At 35.3% G+C, this 16883-nt stretch overlaps 2 protein-coding genes across 2 annotated transcripts; both read right to left on the bottom strand.

Annotated features, from left to right (window-relative positions):
* Nucleotides 1-549: 549 nt before the first annotated feature.
* On the bottom strand, nucleotides 550-1530 carry LOC100768931 (olfactory receptor 4A5-like). The gene has a single exon (XM_027420913.1). It carries the CDS (start codon nucleotides 1528-1530, stop codon nucleotides 550-552), a length of 981 nt encoding a protein of 326 aa, XP_027276714.1.
* A 14018-nt stretch (nucleotides 1531-15548) lies between these two features.
* On the bottom strand, nucleotides 15549-16494 carry LOC100758770 (olfactory receptor 4A16-like). Its single transcript, XM_027421075.1, is given in 2 exon segments — nucleotides 15549-16196; nucleotides 16198-16494. Coding segments are annotated over 2 exon segments (945 nt in total).
* Nucleotides 16495-16883: the final 389 nt, after the last annotated feature.

Below are 16883 nucleotides of genomic sequence, written 5' to 3'. Positions count from 1 at the left end.
GTGGCTTTCAAATATTAGCTATTCTGAATATCTTTACCTGAATCTCATATAATGAAACTACTCATATCTGTAGCTAATCACAACATCTTCAAACATTAAAGTACATGAAATGGAAAATGTGTTAACATTAACTCAGGAAAAAGAAGAAATCCTGAAACAGTGCACAGGTATTAAAATCTGTCAGGGAGGTGGTATAACAAATAATTACGTTAGAAAACCTCTGTGGTTTTTTTTTTGTTTTTTTTTTTTTTTTCAAAATTTATCCCGGGATTGTTCTCATTGATTTCTCATGAAAGTTGATGATCATAATTTCAAAATATTGATTAGTTGACTGCTTAGAAAATAATAAATCCCTGTTTTCTAAGCCCTAGTTAAAATTAATTAAACAGTAATTATAAGATCAGTTCTCTCATTATATGTAATATGCAAAAAACTGTTAGATTACCTTTAATCTCAATAGAAAACTGATTTTGCTCCTCAACGGCTTTGTATGAAGAAAAGCATACCTAAAGAATTCCCTGAACAAAGTGCATCATCCTTTATTAGAATTTATTGCCTATTTTTAGCTTTAGAATTAGTATGCATCCAGCAAGGAAACAATCTTAATCTTTCCATAGTTAATCTTTCAATCCAAAGTTTTTCCATACGGTTTTTAATCTCTGAATTTCTCAGAGTGTATATTAAAGGATTCAACATGGGGGTGATAATTGTATAAACTACAGTCAAGGATTTATCAATAGGAAAGTTGGAAACAGGTCTAACATACATGAAAATACAGGGAACAAAAAAGAGGACAACCACCATGATATGGGAGCTGCAGGTGGACAGGGCTTTGCGCCTCCCTTCCTCACTATGGGTCTTAAGCGAGTTTAGAATAATCCCATAGGAAACTAGGAGAAGGATAAAGACAGTCATACAAATTGCCCCACCATTGGCGACTACAGTGAGGCCAATTAAGTAAGTATCAGTACACGCTAATCCCAGTAATGGGTACATGTCACAGATAAAGTGATCGATGACATTGGGGCCACAAAAAGGGAGGTTGTAAACAAAGATAACTTGAACAAAAGAGTGGGCAAAACCTCCAACACAGGCTGTCACTAATAGGAGAATGCAAATCCGACGATTCATGATGGTCATATAATGCAGGGGTTTACAGATGGCCACATAGCGATCAAAGGCCATGAAGACCAGAAGGAAGACCTCAGCACCACCAAATAAATGCTCTACAAAGAGCTGGAACATGCAAGCTGAAACTGAAATTGTTCTTCTGTTGTAGATTAAGTCCAAAATCAACTTGGGTGAGAAGGCAGTGGAGTAAACAGCATCCATGAGTGACAAACAGGCAAGAAAGAAGTACATTGGGGAATCTAAGGAGGGGCTGGCAACCACTGTCCCCACAATGAGCAGGTTTCCCAACATTGTCACAATGTAGATGAGTAAAAACATGACAAACAATGCTTTTCTCCCAACAGGATCCAGAGTGAGTCCCAGCAGGATAAATTCTGTCACATTGTTGCTCTGCCCCATTTAGTCTCACAAGAGTAGATTCAGAGATAGTAACTCAGGATAACATTTGCCAGGAAATTGTAAATATGGCCAAGAATTATTTTATCATCCAGAGACAGCATCCTCAGTATTTAGATGTAAATCCCAACTGATTTTTTAATAAGCATCTAACAGATGCCTTTTACAGGGTGTACCATTGATGTGCTGATAACACTATTTCTCTTTCCACCATTTTGTTGAGCCTCCAACAAACAGGTTTGTGGTCAAGACTTAAGTGGATCTTTGTATCTAAGACCAAATGAAAGTTGCACGGTCATTAACACACCCAGACTTCTTATTTAAAATAGTATTTTGTTCACAAATGTCAGCAATGACAAGGGAAGGGTGTTAATTTTAAGAAATCCATACACTTCGTTGAAAATAAATCTATCATTTGAGTTGGGTGTTATTGTAAGGAGAATATCTTTATAACACTATCTTTGTAACCCCAAGACAGCTCTGCTCCAGGCACCGCCATCTCAAAGCCATGATACTGTATCTTCACATTCTGTCCTAATTATCTCAAATGACTTTATTCTTTTGAGATTTCATATGAAATTTCAAGGATCTTGACTTTAAACTGTATCAGAAAGTTATGATAGAATACTTATATTAGAGACCATATCATCTGATTCATTAAAGATGTGACTGCTATAAAACTGTCTTACTCTGTTTTTTACTTAAAGGATTAACATTCCTCCTGAAAACTTATTTAAAAAATAATTTCATATAGTTTGTAAAATATACTTGTAATTTAAAATAGTCATTTTATGAATCTGGGGCATAGCAGGTAATAACGCTACATGTATATTCCAACAACTTTGCTTAGATTATTTTAAGGTTCACAAATATAAGTCCATATCAAGTTTCTGGAACACAATATATATTTATTTCCTTCCATTTGGCACATTTCATAATAAAATACATTTACTAATGAACCCAAAATAATTATGTTTCTTTCTTAAAATCATATAATATATAACACCCATAAATGAGATGATGAGGTATTATCTGTTGTAACATATGAAATAACAAACATATAATAATTACTATTTGATCTTGTAGAAATTAGACAATAATAATATTCTAGCACTGGGTACTATATAAGATTCACATTCCAGTTAACTTTTTGTGACACCCTAATATTTTTATTTAGAAATCACCAAAGTGACTAACTAGCTATTGGTTCTGTTCAATATATTATAAGAATACTTTAGTATCCCTAGGCCTTTGTCTCAGAAATTGATATACTGAGTTTTTCTTTGATCCAAAAAATCATTCTTATCTATAGAAAGGGTGACTGCAATTTGACTAAAATTCATATACTTGTGGATATCAAGAACTGACTAAAATTCAAATACTTTTGACTAAAATTCAAATACTCTATAAATTAGCTAAATATTCTTACCCTATGTAAAAATATTTTCATAAAGAAACAATGATGGTATGTTTGTATAAATGTGTAAAAAATCAACCAAATTAAACAGTTAACTGATTTAAATTTAAATCCCTATCATACATCTCTATCTCATCATGTATAACTCACAGATTTGTAAATATTATATTGGAAATTTATCTGTTCACTTCATAATTTTTATATTCTGTGAAATAGTTAGCTACTCTAGACATTTTTCAAAGGAAGAAAGCTGCTGAGGGGTGATTTCCTAATTTGAATTTCATCCATGTGTTCTAACTGCAATTAAAATAGTCCAAATAAGGAAGATGTCACAAATACTTTACCCAACATCACCCTTGCAAAGTTTAGTCTTACTGTGATGGCCAGGTGTTCTCTCCCCATGAATCTCCAAGGTATGAAGGCTAAGAGCTTTCAACTTCAGTGTGTTCTAGTCTGTGTTCTAATTCTTGTAACATACTCCAAATAATTCTAAACTTTAATAGGAACAAAATATTTCATCAAACTGAGGAACAAATCTATATGATTGGTATCTGCTGGGACAGTGAGAGTTAGTTGTTTTATAAAGATATGTCCCCAGTAGGTCTAACCAGCTCCAGTGGATGACCACACACCCAAGAGTATATAGGCAGCTTTAATTGCACTCAGTGGGTTAGAAATAAATGAATGAGGACACACTTTTGTGCGGATATGTAATGAGGTTGGATTTGGGAGGGGAATAAGAGAAGAGGGTAACTATGATCATAGTACTAAAAACAGAATTCTCAAAGATTTAACAAAAGTATTTTTTAAAAATAGAATTACATTAAATATTAACATATATAATGTTGAAAAAATTTCTACATACCTAAGAATGAAATAATATATTTTCTTGGAATCATTCATCCCCTTTGCCTCTTACTATCTTCCTGCCTCCTCTTCCACATAGCTATCTGAGCCCTGAGAGGCAGGGTTTGATGAGAATACTCTATAAGGACTGCGTGTTCCAAAAATCTCTAACTCATTAGTTCCCATCTGCTGCAGGAAGAAATTTCTCTGATGATGGCTGAGCAAGGTACTGATCTATGAGTATAACAGAATGTCTTTAGGAATCAGTTCCTTTAGTACAACAGTATTTTTTTATTTTCTCTAAAACAACAGGACTGCTGCATATATGAACTCAAAAGAGTCTGTGGCAATACACACAGCCTGCACATGTTCAAGCCAAATGGGGTCTATGCACTAAGAGGAGGGTCCCAACGCAAACTCCCATTCCTATCATCAAGAAGTTATCTGCAAACTGACATCCACTTGCAAAGGGAAATTAGTTTTCTCCAGTGGAGTATTACTGTATATAGTAACCATATTTCAGGGTAGGCACTGTGCCAGAAGTAGGTGGCCAACACAAAATGGTGGTGTCATTGTGAACTTTTGTCTCATGGATTTGTTTGCATTTTTTTGTTCTACTGGTCTTCTGTCTGTATGTTTTCTGATCTTATGTTTTTATGGTGTGTATTTCTTGTAGTTTTTCCTTTCTTTTTCTCAAAATCTAGCTTGTGTCTTTGCCTTATAGAGAGAAAAAAATGGCATGGAAGTAGGTATATAGGGAGGAAGAAAGGATCTGGAAAAAGTTAGGGGAAAAGAAACAGTGATCATAATATATTGTATAAAATATGAATAAAAAAGAAACACACTCAAAAGAAACCATATATTTTCAACAATATATAGAAAATATATAAAAATGGAAAAAATATTTTGAGATATACAATGTTGAAAACAAAATTGGTGATAGCTTATGAGCCATCCAATGACTTTCACTCTTGAATTAGAAAATTGTGAATGTTAAAGATATTGCTCAGGAGGTGTCAATTTAAGAAGTTGTGACCTAGCATAATGTTCTCCTAGTCCACATCATCTCAAATGATGTCACAACATTCTATAAAGAATGATGAAGCCTGGTGGTTGTTGCATATTCCTTTAATATCAGCACTTTGGATTCAGAAGGAGTATCTCTAAGTTTGAGGCCTGCAAGGTCTATGGAGCAAGTTCTAGGACAGCCAGGGCTACACAGAGAAACTTTGCAAACCTGTATCAAAATTAAATGAAGAAGATGAAAGATGAGGAGGAGGATAAAAGAAGAAGTAGAGAAGTAGAGGAAGAAGAGGAGGAGGAAAAGAATGAATGAATGAATGAATGAATGAATGAATGAAATATGTAGTGTGTAACATAATAATGATGAGAATAGGAGACAGAAAGCAGTAGAGCAGTTTTTAGATAGAACTTTAAATTTTATTGATTGTTTCTTTTGTCCCTAATCAATTCTGTTCTTGGCCAGAAGCCATAAATGCCCTTTCTCTTAGAGGCAGTTTGCTCTTGGCCAAAAGTGCCAGAAAAGTCTGGAGGCACTAACTAATGCTATCCTTTTACACAGCAATGTATATTGGTGCCCCTAAAATTATGTGTGTGAATATTATACAATTCCCATTCCAGACTCCTGAATGGAGAGACACATGAACACCTGATAGGTGGGACATCAGGACTTACCAGATCATCCCCACCTCTCAACAACCACCTAGAGTAACATCCTTTTAATAGAACTTACTGCTGCTTTACAGTGGCTTACTTGCTTCCTTTCTCTGAAGCACTCATTTAGAACCTACAATAACCCCCTTTTTAAAATATTTTCCCCTTGTCTTTGATACCAAAGAAGCCTTTGGCCTGGAGTAGCTTTGGTGGCCTTTGACTGTTGGGACCACAAACCTCCAAGTCATACTCCCCAGAGGTGGGAAACTTCCATTACTCTAAAGGAGTCAACCCCCTACCCCCACCCCCGTTTTCCCCTACATCACTGCAGTGTATTGCCTATGAAATAGAGACGAGTGCAATGACCAATATTCTACTTCTTTTTACTTTTATTTTCCCATCTTTATTTTCTATCTTCTTGTCCCCCAATTTCAGATCTGCAGCACCAATGATATCAAGGCCATAAAATCAGGTTATATTGCTTCCTGCTTTTACTTTTCTTCCTTACACTCCACAATCAATTAAAAACTTTCTCTGGAAGACCAGATTAAAACTCTCATGGATTTCCTTAGAAAGGTCATAGTATCTCCTAGATCTATGGGATATGAGATGAATTTGTGCTTGAACACAGCTGTTATATGGAAACTTTCATTGGAGGGATGAAGGAGAGAATCAGAAAGGGCAAAAGAAGAGAAATGATGAGTAATATGTGTGTGGCTATAAACAAATACAATGATATATTGTTTGAAAATACCACAATGACATCTATAATTTCATACTTTGTCTATAATATTAATAAAAACTAAGACCATCAAATATATAATAATAATTTTGATAATACTACATTCTCATGAAATACAAATAACTGTATTAGAAGCAAAAATTTATGTTTTAAAATTTTGCCTACCAAGAGAATATTGAAAATCTAAATCTCTGTGCACCAAAAGTAAGATAATGCAAGCTCATAAAAGAAAGAAACACTGCAGCCACTAAATTCACATACTAGCAATCACACAGTGATAGTGGGTGACTTAAATACCACACACACTCTTGCCAGATGAAACATAAACAGAAATATGTTGGAGCTCAATGAAGTCATAAACAAATACTTACATAACATAGCTCCTCCAAAATGTATATACCTTCTTCTAATCACCTCCTGGAACTTTCTATATAACTGACCATATACTGGAGTGGGAAGCAAGTCTTAAAAAATACAAGAAAATTGAAATAACACTCTGTATCTTATCTGTCCACCACAGATTAAATATGGATATCAACAACATAAATAAGAGAAAGCTTACAAACCCATGGAAACTGAACAATTCACTACTGAATAAAATGCATCAGGAGAGTAATTAAGAAATTAAAATTCTTTTAGAATCAAATGAAAATTTAAACACAACATCCCGAAAGTTCTGGGCAACTGAAGGTTGTTCCAGGAGGCAAGTTCATAGCACTATGTGCCTACATTAAAAACCAGGAAAAATCTCATATTAGTAACTTAACAGCACACTTGAAAGCTATAGAACAAAAGAAGAAAAAGAAGAAATAATGACTTATTTAGTAGACAGCAAGAAATAAATCCTGGATTAAAATCAATAAAAGATAAAAGAGATACAGATAATAAATGAAACAAATAATTGATATTTAAGGAAATAAATAAGATTGACAATCCCTTAACTAAATTAACCAAAAAGTTGAAGGATATGATTCAAATTAACAGCATTAGAGATGAAAGAGGAACATAATACCAGAAACCAAGGATAAACAGAAAATCATATTCATATGCTTTAAGAATATTACAACAAAATGGAACAACTAAAAGAATGGAGTTTTGTTTTGTTTCATTGTTTTGTATACACTACCAACCAAACTTAAACCAAGATCACATAAACTGCTGGACATTGTGGTGCACACCTTTACTCCCAGCACTATGGAGGCAGAGGCAGGGAGATCTCAGAGCTCAAGGTCTATAGAATCCTGGTCTATAGAACAAGTTTAAGGACAAAGAAATCTTGTCTTGAAACAGAAGGAAGAGGAGGAGCAGGAGGAGGAGGATAAGAGGAAGAAGAAGAGGAAGAGGAGGAGGAGGAGGAGGAGGAGGAGGAGGAGGAGGAGGAGGTCTAAAGTGTGCAACACCATAGTGATGAAAACAGGAGAAAGCAGCCACACGATTTTTAGAGAGAACTTTAATATTTAGCCCTTTTTCCTATTGTCCTTAACAATCTCATCCTTGGCCAGAAGCCGTAATTGTCTTTTACTCTAAAGGCAGTTTGTTCCTGGCCAGAGGTTCCGGAAAAATCTAGAGGCCATAATTAGTGTTATCCTTTCACACAGTGAAAGTTTGTGTGTGAATGTTCTCTAAACCCTAGTCTAGACTCCTGAATGGAGAGGGACATGAATACTTCATAATTTAATAACAATTGAGCTCTCATTTGTACTTGCCAGGAGAGGAAAATCAGTGTTTTCCAGTAAAGTGACACTGGGTACATCAATCACTCTTGGAAAGACCTCATGTTCAAGAGATGCATGTTCAACATAATGCACCCCACAGGTTTTAGTTTATGTGTTTTTATTTAGTTATACTTTGGTGTTTTTGTTTATTTGTTTGAGGGTATGATTTTATTTTGTTTTTTTGGTTTTGGGGGCTTTTGTAGTTATATTGGATTTTTGTTTGTTTACCAGAAATAACTTAAAAGTTGAGTGGGTAGGGAGGGAGGATCTAGAAAGACTAAATTTAAAAATGGTTTTAAGTAATAAAAAAATGATTGTAATGATAAGTCTTTCCACAGCTGCCTGAGTCACACCGCCATGTGGGCACCCAAAATAACACACAGAGTCTTATATTAGTTTACAATGCTGCTTGGCCAGTTGACTAGGATTTCTTATATGCTAGCTAAGTCTTAATTATTAACCATAATCATAAGACTTATCTTTTGGAGGATGCTAGGAGTAAACACCCTCTCTTGCTGGAGGATTACATGGCAACTCCACAGAGAGGAGCAGGAAGAACAAGAGAAAGGCGATAATTTCCTTCCCTGCTTATATATGAGTCTACCTGAGTCTATGTCACTTCCTGCCTAGATCTCTACTACATTTCCCAGAATCCTTCTTGACTCCCAATGCCACTTATCTTGCTTTCCTTTTGGCCAACAGTACTTTATTATCAACCAATTAAACAAACATATACACAGAAGAACATTCCCAATCAAATGTTCTCTAAGAAAAAAGATACAAGGAACACACTTCAGCACAATAAAGGTGATCAACCGAAAGCCCAGAGCAAATATCAACCTACATGGACAGAAAAAAAAAGTATTTACACTAAAATTTAAAACAAGACAAGATGTCTAATCTTTTCACACTTATTCAGTATAATACTTGAAGTGTTATCTAGAGTAATAAGACAACTGAAGGAGATCAAAGAGATACCAATAGGAAGGGAAACAGTCAAATTATCGTGTACATATGTAACCCTAAAAATTTTACCAGGGAACTCCTAAACCTGATAAATACTTTCAACCTACTCTATACAAAATTAATACACAAGAATCAGTAGCCCGTCTGTATACATATAAGAAACAGACTGAGAAGGAAATCATGGAAACGTTACCTTTCACAGTTACCTCATAAAACATTAAGAATTCTTGAGGTAACTCTAACCAAGCAAGTGAAACACCTGTGTGTTAAAATTTCAAGACATTGAAGAAAGAAACTGAGTATGATACCAGAAATGGAAAAATATGCCATTCTCATAGATCAGTTGAATTAATTTGGTAAAAAGGCCATCCTATCATAAGCAATGTACAGATTCAATGCAATCACCATCAAATTTCCATCACAATTTTCATAGAACTTCAAAGGAAAAAATTCAGCTTCATATGGAAACACACACACCTCATACACACACATGCCCCAAACAAACAAACAAAAACACAGAATTCTAAATAATAAAAAATTGCTGAAATTATCACCATTGCCAACCTCAAATTGTGCTACAAAGCTATAGTGATAGAAACAATGTGGAATTGGCAGAAAGTATACACATTGAATTGAACTGGAGATTCAGACATAAATCCATACACATGTGAACACCAGAATTTTTTTTAAAGAAGCTAGAAATACATACTGGAAACAGCACATCATTTTCAATAATGGTGCTTGTCAAAATAGATACATACTTACCCCCCTCTAAACAGCTGAACTTGGAATAGATAAAAAAACTCCAACATAAAATCAGATACCTTAAAGCTGATAGAAAAGAAAGTCAGGGCTCATTGGCACAGGAAAAGACTTTCTTAACAGAACTCTGATAGCATAGTCAGGAAGAACAACAGCTAATAAATGGGACCTCATGAAACCCAAAAGGACACTATCATTTGGGCAAAGCAGCAGGTGCAAAATGGGAAAGATTTTTACCAACTACACATCTGATAGAGAAGTAATATCTAAAATATATAACATACTCAAAAGAACTGAACATCAAGAGCAAACTGCCCAATTAAAAAAATGGGGATGGTGTGGGGAAAAGTTGGGGGGAGCAAGAGGATTGGAGGGAGAGGGAACTGGGATTGGCATGTAAAATAAGATTGTTTTAAAAATAAAAATGAAAAAAGTGGGTTATAGGTCTGAACAGTGCATTCTCAAAAGAGGAAATACAAATGACAAAGAAACCCTTAAAGAATTATTCAAAATCCTTAGTCATCAGGGAAATACAAGTCAAAAATCACTGTAAGATTTCATTTTACACTAAGCAGAATTGTCAAGATCAATAAAACAAATGACAGCTGATACTATTGAAAATGTAGAGTAACGGGAAAACATCCAATCCTGGTTGGAGTACAAAACTGTACATCCGCTATGGAAATCAGTGTGGTGGTTCCTTGGAAAGCTGGTAATCAATCTACATCCAGATCCAGCTGTATCACTCTTGGACATGTACCCAAAGAGCTCTACATCTTACTACAGAGATACTTGCTCAATCTTATTCATGATGGCTCTATTCAAAATACCCAGAAATTTGAAACAAACTAGACGTCTATCAATAAAAATGTGGTAAATTCATACAATGGAATGTTATTCTGCTACTTTACAAAACGAAATTTGCAGGTAAATGGATGGAGTTAGAAAAAAAAATCATCCTGAGTGAGTCATCTCAGCAATAAAAGATAAATATGGTATGTGTTCACTTATATAGATAGGTTAACTGTTAAATCTTCTATAAACTGGCTATAATCCATATGACCACATATGTTAGGTATAGATTAAGGGACTAGGAGTAGAATAGGATTTTCCTAGGAAGACAATACAGAGTAGATAGTTATGGATTGATGAGGAAGGCAGTGAGTGGAAACAGAGGAGTCAAATAAGGAGAGGGAGGGAATAAGGAATTTGGAAAAGGAATTTGGGGAGGGACAGCTAAAACTAAGGTCCATGTGAAAGGGTTGTATGAAAACCTAATACAGTAAAAACACCCAGTAATATATACATTCAGGAAGGTGAAATACATGAAATCACCAAATAATGGAGAAGACAGAGCCCCAGATGCTCCACTCCTTTCACCAAACAAAGATCCCAGTACTAGGCATGAATGACATCTATTTGAGTTGTTGGCCAAAGGTGTCCTATAGAACCCCCCCCCCAAAACAGGCTATTGCCAAGACTATTTGTAGCTCTCTGCAGACTGATGTAAGGCTCTGTTTCTTAAGACAACACTTACACAACTCATTGAACACTTTGATGTGGATCTGGTGCCTTCCTAGAGTCATACTCTTGTGAACCAGTGTTCATGGTACTCAAAGCACTCTCCATGTTACCAAAGGAGTAAGGTAAACCCCAATCGAGCTTCAAAACTTTCCATCTACAACGGTGACCTGCACACAAAATGAGCTAGTACAATAGTGACAGAAAGCTTATAGAACTTAACAACCAATATTTGATTGGGTTTGTGGCCTACTCCATGAGATGGAGCCCATCACCAACACTACTAAAGTAGCAAAGAGCCTTATACTAGGTGGACTAGGGACCTAGGGCAAAACCAAATTCTACTGTTCCAAAAGGAATATAGCAACAAATCGACTTTTAAGGACATTCTACTATACTCATAGATCAGTGTCTTATTCTTCCATTGTCAGAGAAGCTTCTGTTAATAGCTGGGAATAAATCAGAGATACACAGGTGGACAAGGTTCAGTTTATGTGAGAGACAGTGGAACACTCAGTTCTAAAACAGATGTCTCCATCAAATCCTTTCCCTGAGAATTGAGGGTATCCTGCTGAAGAGGAGTGGCAAACATTGTAAAAACCTGAGGGGTTAGAGAACTTCAAGCAAACAAGGCCTTCTAAACACAGCAGGACTGATGTATGCATATGAACTGACAGAGAATATGGCAGCATACAAAAGGGCCTGCACAGTTCTGTGCCAGATGGGGTTCCAGCACTGAAAATGGAAGGGGACACATCACTGACCAGAAACTATCTCCAATTGATAACCATTTGTAAATAAAAAATAATATTCTCCAAGGAAGTCTCACTGGTATACATACCACTATTAAGGTCAAGCCTCATACCTAGCAGTTAGAAGGTCTCCACAAAACTAACTCAATAGTATTTGTTTTTATTTTGTTTTTTTAGTTCTTTATTTAAAAGGTTTTTTTGTTTTGTTTTGTTTTGTTTTGTTTTACATACCAACCACAGTTCCCCTCCCTCCCCTCATCCTGGTCCCCCATACAACCCCCCCATCCACTCCTTAGTAAAGGTAAAGCCTTCCAGGAGAATCATCAAAGTCTGGAATCTTGTAATTTTAGACAAATGGATGGAACCAGGAAAAAACATCCTGAGTGAGTTTTTGTTTTGTTTTTGCTTTGTCTCATAATTTTTTTGTCCAGGCATAACTTTCATTCTTTAGTTCTTTTTCTGTTTTCTTTCTTCCTTTCTTACTTTTTATCTTACCATACAGGTTTTTATTTACATATTATGCTCTTCTATTTTATGCTTTTAGGGAAATTCTGTGCCTGTCATTGTGTGTGTATCTGTGTCTGTATGTATTTCTTGTGCTTTATCTTTGGCTCTGTGTTTTTCTATTTGCTCATTTGTTTGTTTTTTATTTTCCTATTCAAGTTTGTGTAATTTCATTTCATCTTATTTTATTACATTTTTCTCGTATTTGTTCTTAAACGCCCGTTTGTTTTCTAATGGGGAGTGGAGAAAATGAGAATTTGGATGCATGAGAAGCTGAGAAGGATATTGGAGAAATTGGGAGAGGAGCAATGATAATCAGAATATATTATATGAAAAATCTATTTTCGCCGGATGTTAGTGGCATACGCCTTTAATCCCAGCACTCGGAAGGCAGAGGCAGGTGGATCTCTGTGAGTTCGAGGCCATCCTGGTCTCCAGAGTGAGTGCCAGGATAGGCTCCAAAGCTACACAGAGAAACCCTGTCTCGAAAAAAACCAAAAAAAAAAAGAAAGAAAAACCTATTTTCAGTAAAACCACTATAAGGGTAAGGGTGTGTTTTAAGAATACATGTTAATTATTTTAAGTATATTTTAAATTATTTTAAAGTATATTTTACAGAAAGTTTGGTATCAGGATTAAGCTTGAGTAAAAATGCAAAAGTTAGATTAAGAAAGTAAAAGAAAGCACTTTCAATGATTTTAGTAACAGTCCAGTTAAGAGTCTAAAAAATTAACTGATATTATGTAAACAAGACTGGGCACTTGAGTATGACAACAGAAAGTATCAGGTGATGGGAGTGTAAATAAAGGCAGTGAACATTAGGAGGAAGACTGTAATTGGGGGCATTTGTGGGATGATGTAGAATATAGTACAGTTGAAACTCTTTGGAATCTACAAAAATCTCCTAATAATTGGGTAAATGGATACTGAATTGATTATCTTCTATAACCATCGAGACTTCCAGTGCATCCTACAATTTGTCCTGTCTGAAAGATGTGCTGTGGTAAACATGGCACAGAATAGTGGAAGTGGCCAACCAATGACTGGTGTAATTGAGACCCACTTATTGAGAGAGAGCCCATGTCCAACACTGTCCGGATGGCCAGGAACCAGAGGCTGAATAGCCCAGGGACCTAGGATAGAACTAAACAGAACTGGCAAAAAAAAATAAATGAAATGATTCCTAATGACATTGTGCTATCCTCATAGATAGGTACATAAACCAGTTATCACCAGAGAAGCTTTATCCAGCAACTAATGGGAATTTATTCCACAAAACCACAGCCAAACATTAGTCAGAGTTCAGGAACCCTGTAGAAGAGTGGGAGGAACCTAGAGGAGAGAAAGCAACCAGAAAACACAATCAACAGGATCAACTAAGCAGGGCTCATTGGGACTCACAGAGACTAAAGCAACAATCATGTAGCCTGTATGGGTCTCAGTTGGTTTCTCTACATGCATATTACAGTTGTGTAGCTTGGTGTTCTTGTGAGAATCTTAACAATAAGAGTAGAGGTATCTCTTACTCTTTTAATTGCTCTTAGGACCCTTTTCTTCTAACTGGGTTGCCTTTCTCAGCCTTGATGTGAGGGTTTGTGCCTAATTTATTATAACTTGTTATTCAGTCTACAGTTGATATCCCTGGGATAGCTGTTTTCTGAAGGGAAATGAAGGAGAAGTAAACCTGATGGAGAGGGGGGTGAGGGGAGTAACTGGGGTGGGGGCGAAAATGCAGCTGGGAGGTATTGTATGAGGGAAGAATAAATTAAAAAATTATAACTTTTTAAAATAGTCACAGTTCTAAGATACATTATGATTAAGGAAGCATGTATAACATTATATATTACATCTGTTCTCTTCTTCATCTTATAAATCTGTACCTGCTATTTTTGTCATATAAGGGATATCAACATAGATATACACATAGATACATAGATGATAGATATGCATATATGTATGTAATACATTTAAGTATAATATTTATTATACATATAAAATATAATATGTATATAATATATTTATATATTACCTGTCTGTCAGACTGATGCTGCAGTTTCAGATGCTGTTATACAAAAGCAGAAGATATGGGTAGTTATATGAGATGATGAGAATTAATTCACTCAATGATTCTTTTAATTATCTGTGTTTATTTATAGCATCAACATTTATGTCAAAATAAGATACCAGTACAAGTAAAACTCATGCAAAACATAAATTTCCATAGCACAACAAAAAGGGGATTTGTTTGTAATTTTTCTTCTGACTCTCCAAGATAACTTCAGACTGAGACACTTGTTTTTTATAAATTGATAAGAAAAATATTGGCTATACCAAAATAAAAACTTTAAATATTTGTCAGAAAGATGTAGAAATTTATTACATCTTTTAGGAAATATTATGTTTACAGAAAACATCTCTTTAATATTTCTTCAGTATCATGACTAAAACAATAAAATATTCTTTAAAGGGAAAGATTAAATGCATTATCAACTATTAAGTATAATTATAAATATATTTACAATTTGTCTTCGTGAGTTTTTCTGTGGTTACCAACTAGCATATGTTATTATCAAGATCAATAGACCAGCTAACAAAACTGTCCATTATTTGTGGCATTAAACAAATTACATCTAATGACCAAGTGCCATGAATTAGAAATAAAAAGACACTGAAGTAAGCAGCAATAGTAAGCCTAAAACAACAAACATGTAGCTATGTAATCAACTTTACGGACAGAGTAATCTGCCATTCAATTCCTAAGTATCTCATTGATTCCAGAAATGTATCTATTACCAACAGTATGAATGGTGATATGTAGACAAAAATGTCTTTTCTTCACTTCACAAAAGAAAAGAATCATTTTATTCTAACAAATACTTTTATCTTAACTAAAATAAAATTTACTGAGCCTATTTTTTCTTTAATAGACTAAGCCTTATATCCTTTTTTATTCCAGGAATTATCCATTAAATTATTTTTAATCTGAGATGATATCAATCATATTCATGGTGGTATAGCCATAGAATTGATTCTAATCTCAAGTGATTATTTGTGATATTTTCTTTCTTTTTGATTTCTTTAAAGAAAATCACCTGTTAGTTACCTTACAATTACTAGCACATTCAGTGAGAAGATATTCTTATTCTATCTGTATATAAAACTTTGCAGAATAGGTTTTCCATAGACTTTTTCATCTCTGAATTTCTTAAGGCATATATTAAAGGGTTCAAAATAGGAGTAATGATTGTATAAAAAACAGTAATGGATTTATCAATAGAAAAATTGTAAACAGGTCTAACATACATGAAAATACAGGGAACAAAAAAGAGGACCACCACCATGATGTGGGAGCTGCAGGTGGATAGGGCTTTGCGTCTCCCTTCCTGACTGTGAGTCTTAAGAGACCGTAGGATGATTCCATAGGAGATTATGAGAATGATAAAGACTAAAATACATATTGCTCCACCATTGGCAACTACAGTGAGGCCAATGAAGTATGTATCAGTGCATGCAAGTCCTAATAATGGGTACATGTCACAGATAAAATGGTCAATGACATTGGGACCACAAAAGGGCAGGTTGTATACAAAGAGAAGTTGAGCCACAGAATGTGCAAGGCCTCCAGCCCAGGACACCATCAACAGGAGGAAGCAAGCCCTCCGACTCATGATGATCAAATAATGCAGTGGTTTGCAGATGGCCACATAACGATCATAGGCCATCACCACCAGAAGAAAGACCTCAGCACCACCAAGTAGGTGTTCTAAAAAAGAGTTGAGTCATGCAAGTTGGAAAGGAAATAGTCTTTCTATCGCACAGCAAGTCTGCCATCAACTTGGGTGTAATAGTGGTGGAATAAACAGCATCCAGAAGTGACAGATAGGCAAGGAAGAAATACATTGGGGTTCCCAAGGAAGGGCTAGCAATGATTGTCCCCACAATGACCAGGTTACCTACTATTGTCACAATGTAGATGAGTAAAAACATAACAAATAATGCTTTTTGCCCAGCAGGGTCCTGAGTGAGGCCCAGAAGAACAAACTCTGTGATATTGGTTCTCTGTCCCATTAACCCTTTTAGAAGTGCTGTTCTGTTGATTAAAGGCATTGAGTAGATCCTGCCATGGTGTTATGAGCATGACCATCAGTTCACTATGGCATATACCACATCATTTTCTGTTCCACAGGTGGCCCTGCAGTATAAATTTAATAATCGTTTCTGGTTCTTTTCCAATGTTAACTCCTTCCATTAAGAGGATTTTGTTGAGCCTAGAAATATAATGTCATATGTCAAGGTGCAGCGGGCAGTTTAGTTTGGGTTTCATCTGTCTCATCATTCTTATTTTCCAAGAACCCCCCCACTTGATCAATTCTATGTATTGTTCTCTCCATTTCATTCATTCTTACCATTAATTATCTTTTTGTCATCTACTGCTTTGGGGTTGGATTGTTCTTATT

This window comes from Cricetulus griseus, chromosome 6, assembly GCF_003668045.3.
Source record: "Cricetulus griseus strain 17A/GY chromosome 6, alternate assembly CriGri-PICRH-1.0, whole genome shotgun sequence".
Lineage (NCBI taxonomy): Eukaryota > Metazoa > Chordata > Mammalia > Rodentia > Cricetidae > Cricetulus > Cricetulus griseus.
Note: the sequence above shows the minus strand (reverse complement) of the source record. Positions and strands in the feature narration are given on the sequence as shown.